The sequence below is a fragment of the Gorilla gorilla genome, chromosome 3, assembly GCF_029281585.2.
Source record: "Gorilla gorilla gorilla isolate KB3781 chromosome 3, NHGRI_mGorGor1-v2.1_pri, whole genome shotgun sequence".
Lineage (NCBI taxonomy): Eukaryota > Metazoa > Chordata > Mammalia > Primates > Hominidae > Gorilla > Gorilla gorilla.
In genome coordinates, this window is record NC_073227.2 from 94,492,444 (window position 1) to 94,507,485 (window position 15,042).

Below are 15,042 nucleotides of genomic sequence, written 5' to 3' on the forward strand. Positions count from 1 at the left end.
TGGGGGCAGAGGGAGAGATAGCATTAGGAGAAATACCTAATGTAAATGACGAGTTAATGGGTACAGCAAACCAACATGGCCCATGTATACCTATGTAACAAACCTGCATACTGTGTACATGTACCCTAGAAGTTAAAGTATAATTAAAAAAAAAAAAGACTTCTGGATCTGTCTTTTACTGAAGCACATTTCCCTCACATTTATTTTTGTTTAATTCATAATTGCTCATTTTAAAAATGACTTACCTCTGTTACAAAATGTGAGAATTAACGAGTACTGTGCAGAAGTGTGGGCTTTATGATTGTGGTTGGAACAAATTCAAATAACTCATAGTTTTTCTCTGAGTGTGCAGATTGCAGGCAATTCACTTAGAATTTTATTAATATGTGCCTTTCAGATGAAGATAATAATATAAGAATCAGATATTGCATTGTAAAAAGGGGCAAGTACATTGCAGTAATGTTTTTTGTTGAGTTTCTATTATGTGTTTCATAATTCCTGCTTATATTTATTTTAACAAAAATCAGAAAGATTTCTTGTCTCTGTAAAATACACAGACACATACACTCCCAAATCCACATGACCATATACATCCTTCCCAGGGTAGTTGGTCAGGATATACGTAAAAATAATGTGGTGCACCATATCAAAAGGAGTGAGAATCCCTCCATGTGTACTAAGAGTAACATACATTCTTGTAGGTCACTAAGATACCACCCCCAAATTTACTTCTCTTGAATAAAAAAACATTTGAAGGGGTTCCCCCTCCTCTACTTAATGATAAATTTTATGACATTATAGTGGAAGCTCTGCAAAGGGTTTTGAGCAGTTTGGAAAGAACTCGGGAAATGGCATTAGTTTTACTGCAGCCTAGCTACAGAATTAGATAGTAAACATAAGTACATTTCTGCAAATACAAATAAATATTTTTTAAAACTTTTTTGGGAGACAAGCTTGTTAACTAACATTATCTCAGTTCCCAAAATACTACCTTTAGAAATGTATCCTAAAGAATCATATTGAGGCTTACAGAGATAACATACAAAGGTATCTGTTATAAATTTATTTATGATAGCAAAAAGTGGAAACACTCTAAACATTCAACAATGTTGGAACATTTAATGGATGATGGATGATGGTGTGTATCTATAGGAATTCTATAGATGCAATGAAATTATATTTTAAAAAACATTTGTATTCGATTATATTCATTACAGAAAGAGATATGACCACACACAGTCATGCATACACACTCACAAACAGAAAACAAAGATAGAATTAAAAAATACAACTTGAGACGTTATCTCTGGTAGATAAATATATATTCCTTCTTATCATTTTCTGAATTCTCTAAATGAATTTTCTAAAATGTATTGATTTCATATTATAAAGCAAAATAAAGAATATTTAGATGACCCATTTCCAATCACTGGCAAGATTCTGCCTGCTGTCATGTTGTTTTCTGCAGCTGTTACTTTTTAATATAGAGGAGCATGGAAACAATGTATTAAACTGAAATTGCTTGTCTCCTGCAAACTACCAAACACCTTTAATTATTTGGCTTTTCTTGGGACAAAGTAATGTTAATTAAATGGATAAATCATGTAGTATGTGAATTATTCCTCAATAAAGCTTTTTAAAAAAGGCAGGGGAGACTGGAAGCCCTAGGGATACTAAAATAGAGGATAATTTCGGCTTTCAAATTCATTTCCATATATGTAGTAGAAAGAAGTCATCTAGTTCTTAATTAGCGCCAAGAGGAAGGAGTGGGGCAAGAATATGAGGGAAAGAGATAGAAGAGAAACCCCTCTACCTGCTCTCAATTGAGTTCCTTACTTTTACCATTATCAAATGATTTTTTCTATTCTGTCTTGAACATTCCTTATTGCTGAGCTCTTTCCTCAAGCCTGTAGAATTATCCAGATGACATTAATAACTTGTTCTATAATATTATGGTCCACCAAAGATAAATCTATATTTTAACTGAAGCATGTTTTGTAATAAATAGGTGCAGATCCATTTTTCCCCAATATCATTATTTAATTTTTAATTTTTTGGTTTATTTATAGGGTCTCTCTCTATTTCCCATGCTGGAGTGCAGTGGCGCAATCATGGCTCACTGTAGCCTTGACCTCCTGGGCCCAAGTGATCCTCCCACCTCAGCCTCCTAAGTAGCTGGGACTACAAGGTGCACACCACCATGCCTAGATAATTTTTGTATTTTTTGTAGAGAGATTTCACCATTTTACCCAGGACCTCTCCAACTCCTGAACTCAAGCGATCCACCTGCCTCAGCTTCCCAAAGTGCTGAGATTACAGGCATGAGCCACCACACCCGGCACTATATAAGTATTTTAGACCTTAGAAAAACCTATCTAGTTTTAAATTTGTCTTATTAATTTTCTTGACATTGCTAAAAAAAGAAGCATGAATATCCATTCATGAAATATTCCTCAGCAGTGAAAAGGAATGAACTATTGATACAGCAACCTGAATGAATTTCCAGCAAATTATGAAGTAAAAAAGGCAATCTCACATGTTCTTTGTTCAATCATAGAATATATGATTCCATTTATATAGCATTCTTGAAAGTGACAAAATTAGCGGTTTCCGGGAGTCAAGGACAGGATGATGTGGGAGGGAACTGGGTGTGGCTGTAATAAGGCAACATGAGGGACCCTTTTGATGATGGAAATGTTCTATATCTTAACTGTATCAATGTCAATATCCTGGGTATAATATTGTCCTGTAGTTTGGCAAGATATTATCATTGTATAGTATCTTGTATTATTTCTTACAATGGATGTGAATCTATAATTATCAAAAAATGACAATTTAATTAAAGCATATAGTAAATAAGTAAAATAATAAAAACAGACTACAAAAATGGTCAAAAAAGCATGTATAGGGACATTTAATCTTTTCTGTATGATTAAATAAAATATTCTCATGTTTCTGAGTATCATGGTACATTATTTTTAAAAACTTAGTGGTTGGTAGCAAACAGATTTTAATGTAATATTTCAGTATAGAGTTTTAGTATAGGCTTATCATTTATTTATTTAAATATCAGTGTTTACAATGTTTATTATAATAACTAATATTTTTTGAGCATTTCTGAAGCATCATCTTATTTAAATCTTCCAACATTCTTATGAGGTCAGTAAGGTTATTATTTCTATATTATAGATGCAAAAAGTTGAGGCTTAAAGTGAATTGATTTGCTTATGATCATACAATAAACTAGCTGAATTAGGATTGGAAACCAAGTCTGTCTTACTCTAAAGCTCCTGATATTGATTCTTTATTCTGTTTTTGGCTATGGCTGCCACGATTTTGGACAGTGGGATGTGCTTTTAATTTTTCTTGTTTATTTGCTTTATATCAAGTGTAAGTGTTAACATATTTGAAAGAGTGGGCATCGGCCTTAGATAGCTGTTGCTCAGGAATTTATAGTTATGTTGGTCACATGTCTCTTTTCCTTGGCAGTACTTTTTGATAGAACTGAAAGGGCATATTTAAAGAAAACAAAAAACCAACATGTGTTTAAATTTACAAAAAGTTTGCAAAGTTCTAACTACAATTCTATAACCCTCTCCTAATGTATAACATTTCACATTCATATTTTTAAATGGAGCTTATAGTCTACTCTAATAGACACTAATCAAATGACAACATACAAATGTAACAGCAAAATTTGAAAATTGATGAGAGAGAGAGGTGCAGGATGCTATAGGTACCTATAGAAGGGGACTTGGTCAAGTGTTAGGATTGCTGTGGCACAGAAGGCCTCCCTAAGGATGTGGCCTCTCAGCTGCCATATGCTTTTTAAGGGTTTATGATTAGTAGCCAAGAAAGACTTTTGTAGTTTTCTTTTACCTGTTTTAACTATGCATAAATCAGATATATTTTTATCACAGTGCATTGCAGTTATGCCAGTCATCTTCCAAATAGTATGTTTCAAGCTCCCTGAGTACAGGAACTCTGCAGGTTATCTTTGTACTCCCAAATGTGAGGATACTGTCTCATCACATTCCTATTTGGCTAAATGGGATGGGATTGTTATGGTAACATAAAAACTCTGCCATGAAGACCTTTGACCTATTTGAGGCAAAGTCTTGAAGCTTTCTTAAATCCACATTTCTGGACTTTGCTGATTTTTAAAAACAAATATTTGGTTTATTTTGATATTTTGTTGTTTTATTTGTTTGATTTTAATAAACTTTTTTTTTTTTACTTTAAAAAATTATTCCTTTGATTTACAAGATTCCATCTCAGCCTGTTCAGTGTTTCTTTCTCTGCATGTTTTTCATGTTGCTAAATGAATATGAATATGTTGTTTTATTTTTTGTTTGGTCCTTACATCACAAGTATATCATAAGCACCTATAAATTCTCACAAAACAAAGCTTGTAGGCAAGGTAACAGAGCCACGCATTAAATCCCTAGGAGTAAAGAGAGCTTTTTTATTCTCTCAAAGCACCCGTTCTTTCTTGACTTTGGCTTGTACACAGACCTCACCTATTATAGTGGGCTCTGTGAAATTTGACCCAAAACACTGTTGTTTTTATGCTTTGTGGAGGATCAACATTATAAATAACACTGCTCAATCTGTTGGTAGGTGTGACAGAACAATCTCTTGTTACTATTTGTTCCTACTGTTGTTATGCGATTATTATATGTTTAAGGTTGGGCCTGTGGGACAAAATGCCACTCCCTGTTTGTTGGGGGTGGGTTCTCAAATGAAGAGTGAAGTCATTTGTTACATTCATGACCACAATCTTTCCAGTCTTCTGATCAGAAAGATAGATGAGTGGGTAGTCTTTGCTTGGTGGTAGAGATAGAACCATCTATTTATTTGTTACATTCATCACCACAATCTTTCCAGTCTTCTGGGAAGTGGTATAATCCTCAGATCAGAAAGATAGATGAGTGGGTAGTCTTCACTTGGGGGTAGAGATAGAACCATCTATTGGCTTTGCAGGAAATGGGTCAGAGTGCTGAATCATCTGCTTTTGTCGATGGGAAGGAAGATATAAAAGCAAAGTCTAGTAATAGGTGCCAAAGGCACCCAGGTGAGTTTTAGTGAATTTATACTAGCCCTCTGTACTAAGCCATAGTTTGATCTCAAGCAAAAGCAGTATCCCCACTGTGAGCTTGACAGCTTTCTAATACTTAATGTTTTTTTCTCATGAGATCAATAGTGCTACTAATGAATGCAATTTTTATATTGTATAATGATATGTGGCAATGTGGAATATCCACAAAACTCAATGAAATGCTATTTTCCAAATAAGCAATACATAATGTCATGGAATCCATTCAAAATGCAAGACAGACCAGTGGATTTTAGCATTACAGATTATGGAGTATGAATATTACAGAGTTCATTGAAGTGGCTTCAAATTCTACATTGCAATTAACGTTTAAGAAACTATCACTTGTCACGCTTTGGTATAGAATCAAAGAAAGATATCCACAATTATCATAAAAGGCTAGTAAAACACTCCTGCCTTTTCCAACTACATATGCATATGAAGCTGAATACAGAAGAAGATTTAAGAATCTAGCTGTTGGCTGGGTGCAGTGGCTCGCGCCTATAATCCCAGCACTTTGGGAGGCCGAGGCGGGCGGATCACAAGGTCAAGAGCTCAAGACCATCCTGCCTAACACAGTGAAACCCCGTCTCTACTAAAAATACAAAAAAATTAGCCAGGCGTGGTGGCGGGCGCCTGTAGTCCCAGCTACTCTGGAGGCTGAGGCAGGAAAATGGCATGAACCCGGAGGCAGAGCTTGCAGTGAGCTGAGATCGCGCCACTGCACTTTAGCCCGGGCAACAGAGCGAGACTCAGTCTCAAAAACAAACAAACAAAAAAGAATCCAGCTGTCTTTCTGTTAGGTTGGACCTTAAAGATTTTCAAAATTGTGAGACAGTGCCTTTTCTTCTTATTTTTTAAAAATTTTGGAATATATAGTTAGTTGAAATATGTTATTTATTTTAACATGTAATAGACTTATTGTTTTTCAAAATAAACATCAATTTTAATTGCTTATATAATAAATATGTCATTAAGTAATTATATATTAATATCATTAGATATAATTATTGGATTTTCAATAATTTTTTTTATTATACTTTAAGTTTTAGGGTACATATTCACAATGTGCAGGTTAGTTACATATGTATACATGTGCCATGCTGGTGTGCTGCACCCATTAACTCATCATTTAGCATTAGGTATATCTCCTAATGCTATCCCTCCTTCCTCCCCCTACCCCACAACAGTCCCCAGAGTGTGATGTTCCCCTTCCTGTGTCCATGTGTTCTCATTGTTAAATTCCCATCTATGAGTGAGAACATGCGGTGTTTGGTTTTTTGTCCTTGTGATAGTTTACTGAGAATGATGATTTCCAGTTTCATCCATGTCCCTACAAAGGACATGAACTCATCATTTTTATGGCTGTATAGTATTCCATGGTTTATATGTGCCACATTTTCTTAATCCAGTCTATCATTGTTGGACATTTGGGTTGGTTCCAAGTCTTTGCTATTGTGAATAGTGCCGCAATAAACATACGTGTGCATGTGCCTTTATAGCAGCATGATTTATAGTCCTTTGGGTATATACCCAGTAATGGGATGGCTGGGTCAAATGGTATTTCTAGTTCTAGATCCCTGAGGAATCGCCACACTGATTTCCACAGTGGTTGAACTAGCTTACTGTCCCACCAACAGTATAAAAGTGTTCCTGTTTCTCCACATCCTCTCCAGCACCTGTTGTTTCCTGACTTTTTAATGATTGCCATTCTAACTGGTGTGAGACGGTATCTCATTGTGGTTTTGATTTGCATTTGTCTGATGGCCAGTGATGGTGAGCATTTTTTCATGTGTCTTTTGGCTGCATGAATGTCTTCTTTTGAGAAGTGTCTGTTCGCGTCCTTTGCCCACTTTTTGATGGGGTTGTTTGTTTTTTTCTTGTAAATTTGTTTGAGTTCATTGTAGATTCTGGATATTGGCCCTTTGTCAGATGAGTAGGTTGCGAAAATTTTCTCCCATTTTGTAGGTTGCCTGTTCACTCTGATGGTAGTTTCTTTTGCTGTGCAGAAGCTCTTTAGTTTAATTAGATCCCATTTGTCAATTTTGTCTTTTGTTGCCAATGCTTTTGGTGTTTTAAACATGAAGTCCTTGCCCATGCCTATGTCCTGAATGGTAATGCCTAGGTTTTCTTCTAGGGTTTTTACGGTTTTAGGTCTAACATTTAAGTCTTTAATCCATCTCGAATTAATATTTGTATAAGGTGTAAGGAAGGGATCCAGTTTCAGCTTTCTCCATATGGCTAGCCAGTTTTCCCAGCACCATTTATTAAATAGGGAATCCTTTCCCCATTGCTTGTTTTTCTCAGGTTTGTCAAAGATCAGATAGGTGTAGATATACGGCCTTATTTCTGAGGGCTCTGCTCTGTTCCATTGATCTATATCTTTGTTTTGGTACCAGTACCATGCTGTTTTGGTTACTGTAGCCTTGTAGTATAGTTTGAAGTCAGGTAGCATGATGTCTCCAGCTTTGTTCTTTTGGCTTAGGATTGACGTGGCAATGCGGGCTCTTTTTTGGTTCCATATGAACTTTAAAGTAGTTTTTTCCAATTCTGTGAAGAAAGTCATTGGTAGCTTGATGGGGATGGCATTGAATCTATAAATTACCTTGGGCAGTATGGCCATTTTCACGATATTGATTCTTCCTACCCATGAGCATGGAATGTTCTTCCATTTGTTTGTATCCTCTTTTATTTCATTGAGCAGTGGTTTGTAGTTCTCCTTGAAGGGGTCCTTCATGTCCCTTGTAAGTTGGATTCCTAGGTATTTTATTCTCTTTGAAGCAATTGTGAATGGGAGTTCACTCATGATTTGGCTCTCTGTTTGTCTGTTATTGGTTTATAAGAATGCTTGTGATTTTTGTACATTGATTTTGTATCCTGAGACTTTGCTGAAGTTGCTTATTAGCTGAAGGAGATTTTGGGCTGAGACCATGGGGTTTTCTAGATATACAATCATGTCATCTGCAAACAGGGACAATTTGACTTCCTCTTTTGCTAACTGAATGCCCTTTATTTCCTTCTCCTGCCTGATTGCCCTGGCCAGAACTTCCAACACTATATTGAATAGGAGTGGTGAGAGAGGGCATCCCTGTCTTGTGCCAGTTTTCAAAGGGAATGCTTCCAGTTTTTGCCCATTCAGTATGATATTGGCTGTGGATTTGTCATAGATAGCTCTTATTATTTTGAGATATGTCCCATCAATACCTAATTTATTGAGAGCTTTTAGCATGAAGGGATGTTGAATTTTGTCGAAGGCCTTTTCTTCATCTATTGAGATAATCATGTGGTTTTTGTCTTTTGTTCTGTTTATATGCTGGATTACATTTATTGATTTGCTTATATTGAACCAGCCTTGCATCCCAGGGATGAAGCCCACTTGATCATGGTGGATAAGCTTTTTGATGTGCTGCTGGACTCGGTTTGCCAGTATTTTATTGAGGATTTTTGCATCAATGTTCATCAAAGATATTGGTCTAAAATTCTCTTTTTTGGTTGTGTCTCTGCCCGGCTTTGGTGTCAGGATGATGCTGGCCTCATAAAATGAGTTAGGGAGGATTCCCTCTTTTTCTATTGATTGGAATAGTTTCAGAAGGAATGGTACCAGTTCCTCCTTGTACCTCTGGTAGAATTCGGCTGTGAATCCATCTGGTCCTGGACTCTTTTTGGTTGGTAAGCTATTGATTATTGCCACAATTTCAGATCCTGTTACTGGTCTATTCAGAGATTCAACTTCTTCCTGGTTTAGTCTTGGGAGAGTGTATGTATCGAGGAATTTATGCATTTCTTCTAGATTTTCTAGTTTATTTGCATAGAGGTGTTTGTAGTATTCTCTGATGGTAGTTTGTATTTCTGTGGGATCAGTGGTGATATCCCCTTTATCATTTTTTATTGCATCTATTTGATTCTTTTCTCTTTTATTCTTTATTAGTCTTGATAGCGGTCTATCAATTTTGTTGATCCTTTCAAAAAACCAGCTCCTGGATTCATTAATTTTTTGAAGGGTTTTTTGTGTCTCTATTTCCTTCAGTTCTGCTCTGATTTTAGTTTTTTCTTGCCTTCTGCTAGCTTTTGAATGTGTTTGCTCTTGCTTTTCTAGTTCTTTTAATTGTGATGTTAGGGTGTCAATTTTGGATCTTTCCTGCTTTCTCTTGTGGGCATTTAGTGCTATAAATTTCCCTCTACACACGGCTTTGAATGTGTCCCAGAGATTCTGGTATGTTGTGTCTTTGTTCTCATTGGTTTCAAAGAACATCTTTACTTCTGCCTTCATTTCGTTATATACCCAGTAGTCATTCAGGAGCAGGTTGTTCAGTTTCCATGTAGTTGAGTGGTTTTGAGTGAGTTTCTTAATCCTGAGTTCTAGTTTGATTGCACTGTGGTCTGAGAGACAGTTTGTTATAATTTGTGTTCTTTTACATTTGCTGAGGAGAGCTTTACTTCCAAGTATGTGTTCAATTTTGGAATAGGTGTGGTGTGGTGCTGAAAAAAATGTATATTCTGTTGATTTGGTGTGGAGAGTTCTGTAGATGTCTATTAGGTCTGCTTGGTGCAGAGCTGAGTTCAATTCCTGGGTATCCTTGTTAACTTTCTGTCTTGTTGATCTGTCTAATGTTAACAGTCTCCCATTATTATTGTGTGGGAGTCTAAGTCTCTTTGTAGGTCACTCAGGACTTGCTTTATGAATCTGGGTGCTCCTGTATTGGGTGCATATATATTTAGGATAGTTAGCTCTTCTTGTTGAATTGATCCCTTTACCATTATGTAATGGCCTTCTTTGTCTCTTTTGATCTTTGTTGGTTTAAAGTCTGTTTTATCAGAGACTAGGATTGCAACCCCTGCCTTTTTTTGTTTTCCATTTGTTTGGTAGATCTTCCTCCATCCTTTTATTTTGAGTCTATGTGTGTCTCTGCACATGAAATGGGTTTCCTGAATACAGCGCACTGATGGGTCTTGACTCTTTATCCAATTTGCCAGTCTGTGTCTTTTAGTTGGAGCATTTAGTCCATTTACATTTAAAGTTAATATTGTTATGTGTGAATTTGATCCTGTCATTATGATGTTAGCTGGTTATTTTGCTCGTTAGTTGATGCAGTTTCTTCCTAATCTCGATGGTCTTTACATTTTGGCATGATTTTGCAGCAGCTGGTACCTGTTGTGCCTTTCCATGTTTAGTGCTTCCTTCAGGAGCTCTTTTAGGGCAGGCCTGGTGGTGACAAAATCTCTCAGCACTTGCTTGTCTGTAAAGTATTTTATTTCTCCTTCACTTATGAAGCTTAGTTTGGCTGGATATGAAATTCTGGGTTGAAAATTCTTTTCTTTAAGAATGTTGCATATTGGCCCCCACTCTCTTCTGGCTTGTAGAGTTTCTGCTGAGAGATCCGCTGTTAGTCTGATGGGCTTCCCTTTGTGGGTAACCCGACCTTTCTCTCTGGCTGCCCTTAACATTTTTCCTTCATTTCAACTTTGGTGAATCTGACAATTATGTGTCTTGGAGTTGCTCTTCTCGAGGAGTATCTTTGTGGCATTCTCTGTATTTCCTGAATCTGAATGTTGGCCTGCCTTGCTAGATTGGGGAAGTTCTCCTGGATGATATCCTGCAGAGTGTTTTCCAACTTGGTTCCATTCTCCCCGTCACTTTCAGGTACACCAATCAGATGTAGATTTGGTCTTTTCACATAGTCCCATATTTCTTGGAGGCTTTGTTCATTTCTTTTTATTCTTTTTTCTCTAAACTTCCCTTCTTGCTTTGGATTTTCAATAATTTTTAAGAGCAAAAGGAGTTCTGAAACAAAAAAGTTTGAAAGTCACTAACTTGCATAATCACACTCTCTAATTTAATTCCTGTCTCTGTTTAAATGGTATATGTGTAGAGAGGCCTATTTTAAAATTGCAGTCTTTCTTTTCTAACACTTATCATTACCCAACATTTTATTATGTGTCTATTTATTTGTATGGTTACTGGCCATCTTCCCTATGAAAATGTAGACTCCATTAGGGAAGGAATTTTTGGCTGCCTTGTTCATGGTTTTATCCCTCACACCTACTATACCACCTAGCACATAGTAGCTATTCAGCAAATTTCTATTGAAATATTGGAAATATTTTTCTATCTGGATATTGTTCTACTATTTCCTGGATAGTGCTAAAACTTTAAAGGTTCTGCGTGCAGTTCCTCTTAATTATGCCTTGCACCTTTGCTAATGATATTTTTGAGAGCTTCTAATAGGTTTTTATACTCCCTAGCAAATCCAGTCAGTTATTACATGGTGTTCTCTTCTCTTGCTTCAACCCCTTCATAACTGTTTCCTTACAACACGCATCTGTATGTGTGTGTTAAGATGAGGTTCTATTATTCTTGCCAAGAACAGCTGCCACAGCAGACACAGTCTCCCAACTGCGCACTCCATTTTAGATATGCTGAAGCCCTTTAAGTGGAGCTGCCTGGAGTTCTGTGGCAAAATGGGAAAAATGCCTCGCCCTTATGTTATTCCCTCTCAGAGTTGCACCAGCATATTACAGAATTTTAGGGAAATATCCCTTGTATTTTTTATTTATGGCTTCTCCTTCTCCACAACTTCAGATTGACTCCCTAGGAGCCCAGAATAGAGTCCAATCTGAGTGATGAACTCTAAGATCTAAGATGAACTCAGACTCATCTCTCCTCTAACAATAAATAGTATGCTGGGTTAAGCCTATCATGTGGATTTCTGTCATGTTCATTTCTCCAAAATCATTAGATACATTCAGTCATGGTTTTTTACAAGAATTCAGTGTAATGCAAAACTTGCAGTTCTTGACATTTTCAATGGATAAACCAAGTCTCTTGTAAATAGAGGATGTACCTGAACTGTAATGTGGTCATTTGCACATGAATCAGCCTTTCTCTTCTCCTAAGTACATGATGAGAATGAAATGTTTTCTATCATTTGGTGGTTGTGATTGTACTCCAGCTTCATCACCAACCATTGTCTTCAACATACATCCTATAGTCTAATTATCCCAAACTCTTTTTAGCTTCCTAAATCTTTCCAAGTTTATTGGAAATCCCTGCTTTTTTGTGTAGTCAGATTCTTCCTTTCAGAGTAGTTTTTTCACCTCATTCACCTGATTTACTTACAGCTGTCAAGAATCAGCTCATGTCCTCACTTCCACAAATATGCCTGAAAAACATGCCCTCACTGCCACAAGCCAGGCTAGGTATCCCCCTCCCTAAACCCCATTGTGCTTGATTTCCTCCACACCCTGGGCATTCCTATATCATAGTGCCATATTCTATTATAGCTATCTGACTCTCTATTGTGACAATGAGCTCCTAAACAGACCGTGTAATTTTCTCAATTTCTGAATTTCCAGTAGCAAACAAAACTATTTTTAAAATTAATCAGCATAGTTGTTCTAGAAAACAAGAAAGAGAGGTCTCTGTAGACTAGAATAAGGATGTCAACTTAATAAAAAGCAGTGGGGAACAAATGAGTTCAGAACACCCTGAAGCTGTGAAGCTAGTCCACAGGCAAGGTGGGTGATGGGACCCAGGTGAATGCTTGGAAAAAGCATTCTTTATGCCCACACAAGTTGGGCATGTAGCTGAGAGCCATGTCTGCACAACTTGTATGGTGCTGGGTGCTGGGAAAGATGCCACCTCTTTCTCTTCTCTTGGCTACTTGGAATAGCAGCACCTTCTGCCATATAGCTTGGGGCTCCTGCAGCAAATTTTGTACAGTTATGGGAGTCTAAAGCTAAGCGAGAACAAGTCTAGAAATGAATCTTTGAAGACTGGCAGCCGTGACTGCAAGGCCTGTTCTGTACCAGACTATTATTGGAGCCTTGGCTAAGGCCACTGCAAACTTACGGCAAGAGACCAGGATCCTGTAGGATGAGATATCTCGGGGGTCATAACAACATAGGCACTTAACAAAGACAAGGACAAACAACAGACTTGACAAACAGAAAACCTGAGGGTGAGGAAAATAGGCATACAAGTGCAAGCAAAATGGATTTTTAAGTATTTTTATGGCATTATGAAGATAAAAAAGGGATTATAGCAATGAGAGAATAACAGTTTATAAAACAAGAATATGGGGTTATATAAAATTGATAATTATGAAAATGAATTAATTAGAAATATTTAAAATGAAAAATATAGTTATTGAAATTAAAAAATAAAACTTTAACACTAAATAGCAATATGAACACAACAGAAAATAAATCTTCTGGAGTAATAAACTGAACTCATCCCAGAATTCAGCACAGAGAAATAAGTATCTAGAAAACATGGCTTGTGATATGGAACATAAGAAATTCTGACTTAAGAGTTTCAGAAGGTGATACTAGAGATTATTAAGATGAATATAGACATAACATTTTAAGGGAAATCACTGATAACTTCACAAAGCTAAAAGATATGAGTCCTGAGTTTAAAAAATTTACCTATTTCTGAGAAATATTTAAATAATTATTTTTAGATACATATATTAAAATTTCAGAACATTAACAATCCTAGAATTTATAAGGGGTAAGGAGAATATCTACAAATAAACTAAGATCTAAGTGAAACCTAATTACTTACTTATTGATGGTTTTAGATGTTAGAAGATGATAGAGTAATAGTTTCAAAATTTTGAGGAAAAAAAATTAATTTAGAATTTTATACCCAGCTAAACTGTCACTCAGTAGAATGGTGCAATGAAGAAATTTCCAGCTATATAAGGAACCAGAAATCTGATTTCCTTTACAATGATTCTAGTAAGCAGTAGTAGAAGAGAAGATGCAAAAGTGAGCCACTCCCCCACCAAAATATATATGTTCATTTGAGTGCTGACTTGTAAAATAACATTAATAATTATATTTGGGGTGACATCTGCAAGACTGCAAGATAGGAGTTTCTAGCACTTGCTTCCTCACAGAAACATGAATTTGAACAAACATCCATTGCAAGAAAATATCTTTATAAGAGCTAAGGAATGTGGGTAAGTGTTATATAGCACATCAGTGGAACATACAAATAAGAAAAGACAAATTAGAGAGTATAGGAAGGACATTTTTACATTTCCCACATCACACCTTCCTCAAGCCTCCCACTCTATGGAAGAAGGAGAGTGAAGTGAGCCCTCAACTTTGCTGCAAATCCCAGCACCAACCTCACCCCAGTGAATCCCAAAGCTAGGCCACCTCCCACAAGCATCAGGCTTCAGGCCACCACCATGGCCCCAGGCTCCAGGCAAGCACCAGAGGACCATAACCCAGGCTTGCTCATGCTGACACAGGTTTCATGCCCACCGCAGAACCAGGCTAGCTCCTGTCGACCTAGGCTTCAAACTACCCCATGGCTCTAGGCTGGAGGCCAGCACCAGAAGACCAGAACCCAGGCCTGCCCATGCAGACTCAGGCCCCAGGTCTACCTCACCACCAGGCTGGCTCCATGGACCCAAGCCCCTTGCTTACCTCTATATATCCAGACTCTAGGCCTGTCCCCATAGTGACAGGCACCAGATCTGCCTTGTGAACCCAAATGCCAAGACTTCCTCAGTGGACCCCAGTACCAGGACAGGGTCCATGGACTCAGGATGAGGTCCATGCCTTCAGATCCAGGCACCAGGACTGCCTTACAGAAAACCAATAAATGCATTTGGGGACGTCTAGAAGAAACAGAGAACAAAATGTGGGCAGAAAGCTTATTTAAAGAAATATTAACAGACAACTTCTAAAATCTGCAGAGGGAAATGAATATCAAGATCCTTGAATCCCAAAGAACCCCAAATAAATTAAACATAAACATTGGCTGAAAAATTTTCAAATCTGCGGAGGGAAATGGGCATTCAGCTTCATGAAGCCCTAAAAAACTCCAAATAGATTGAACCAAAAGAGGTATATACCAAAATGCATTAAAATAAAAATTTCAAATGTCAAATGCAAAAAAGAAAATCTTGAAAGCCCCAAAAGAAAAGTGA

The 15,042-nt window shown here is 37.0% G+C and overlaps 1 protein-coding gene across 6 annotated transcripts in view; it reads left to right on the top strand.

Moving 5' to 3' along the window:
- Positions 1-15,042, top strand: part of MTHFD2L (methylenetetrahydrofolate dehydrogenase (NADP+ dependent) 2 like) — a 145,782-nt gene that overhangs the window by 81,438 nt on the left and 49,302 nt on the right. Inside the window, exon 7 of one of the 6 annotated variants that reach the window (XM_055384795.2) lies at positions 2,070-2,954. The exons of the other annotated variants lie outside the window; for them this stretch is intronic. Coding sequence (XP_055240770.2) covers positions 2,070-2,125 — 56 coding nt within the window. The 3' untranslated portion in view covers positions 2,126-2,954. Of the gene's footprint in view, positions 1-2,069; positions 2,955-15,042 lie in introns of those variants that run through there. 6 annotated transcript variants of the gene reach the window in all.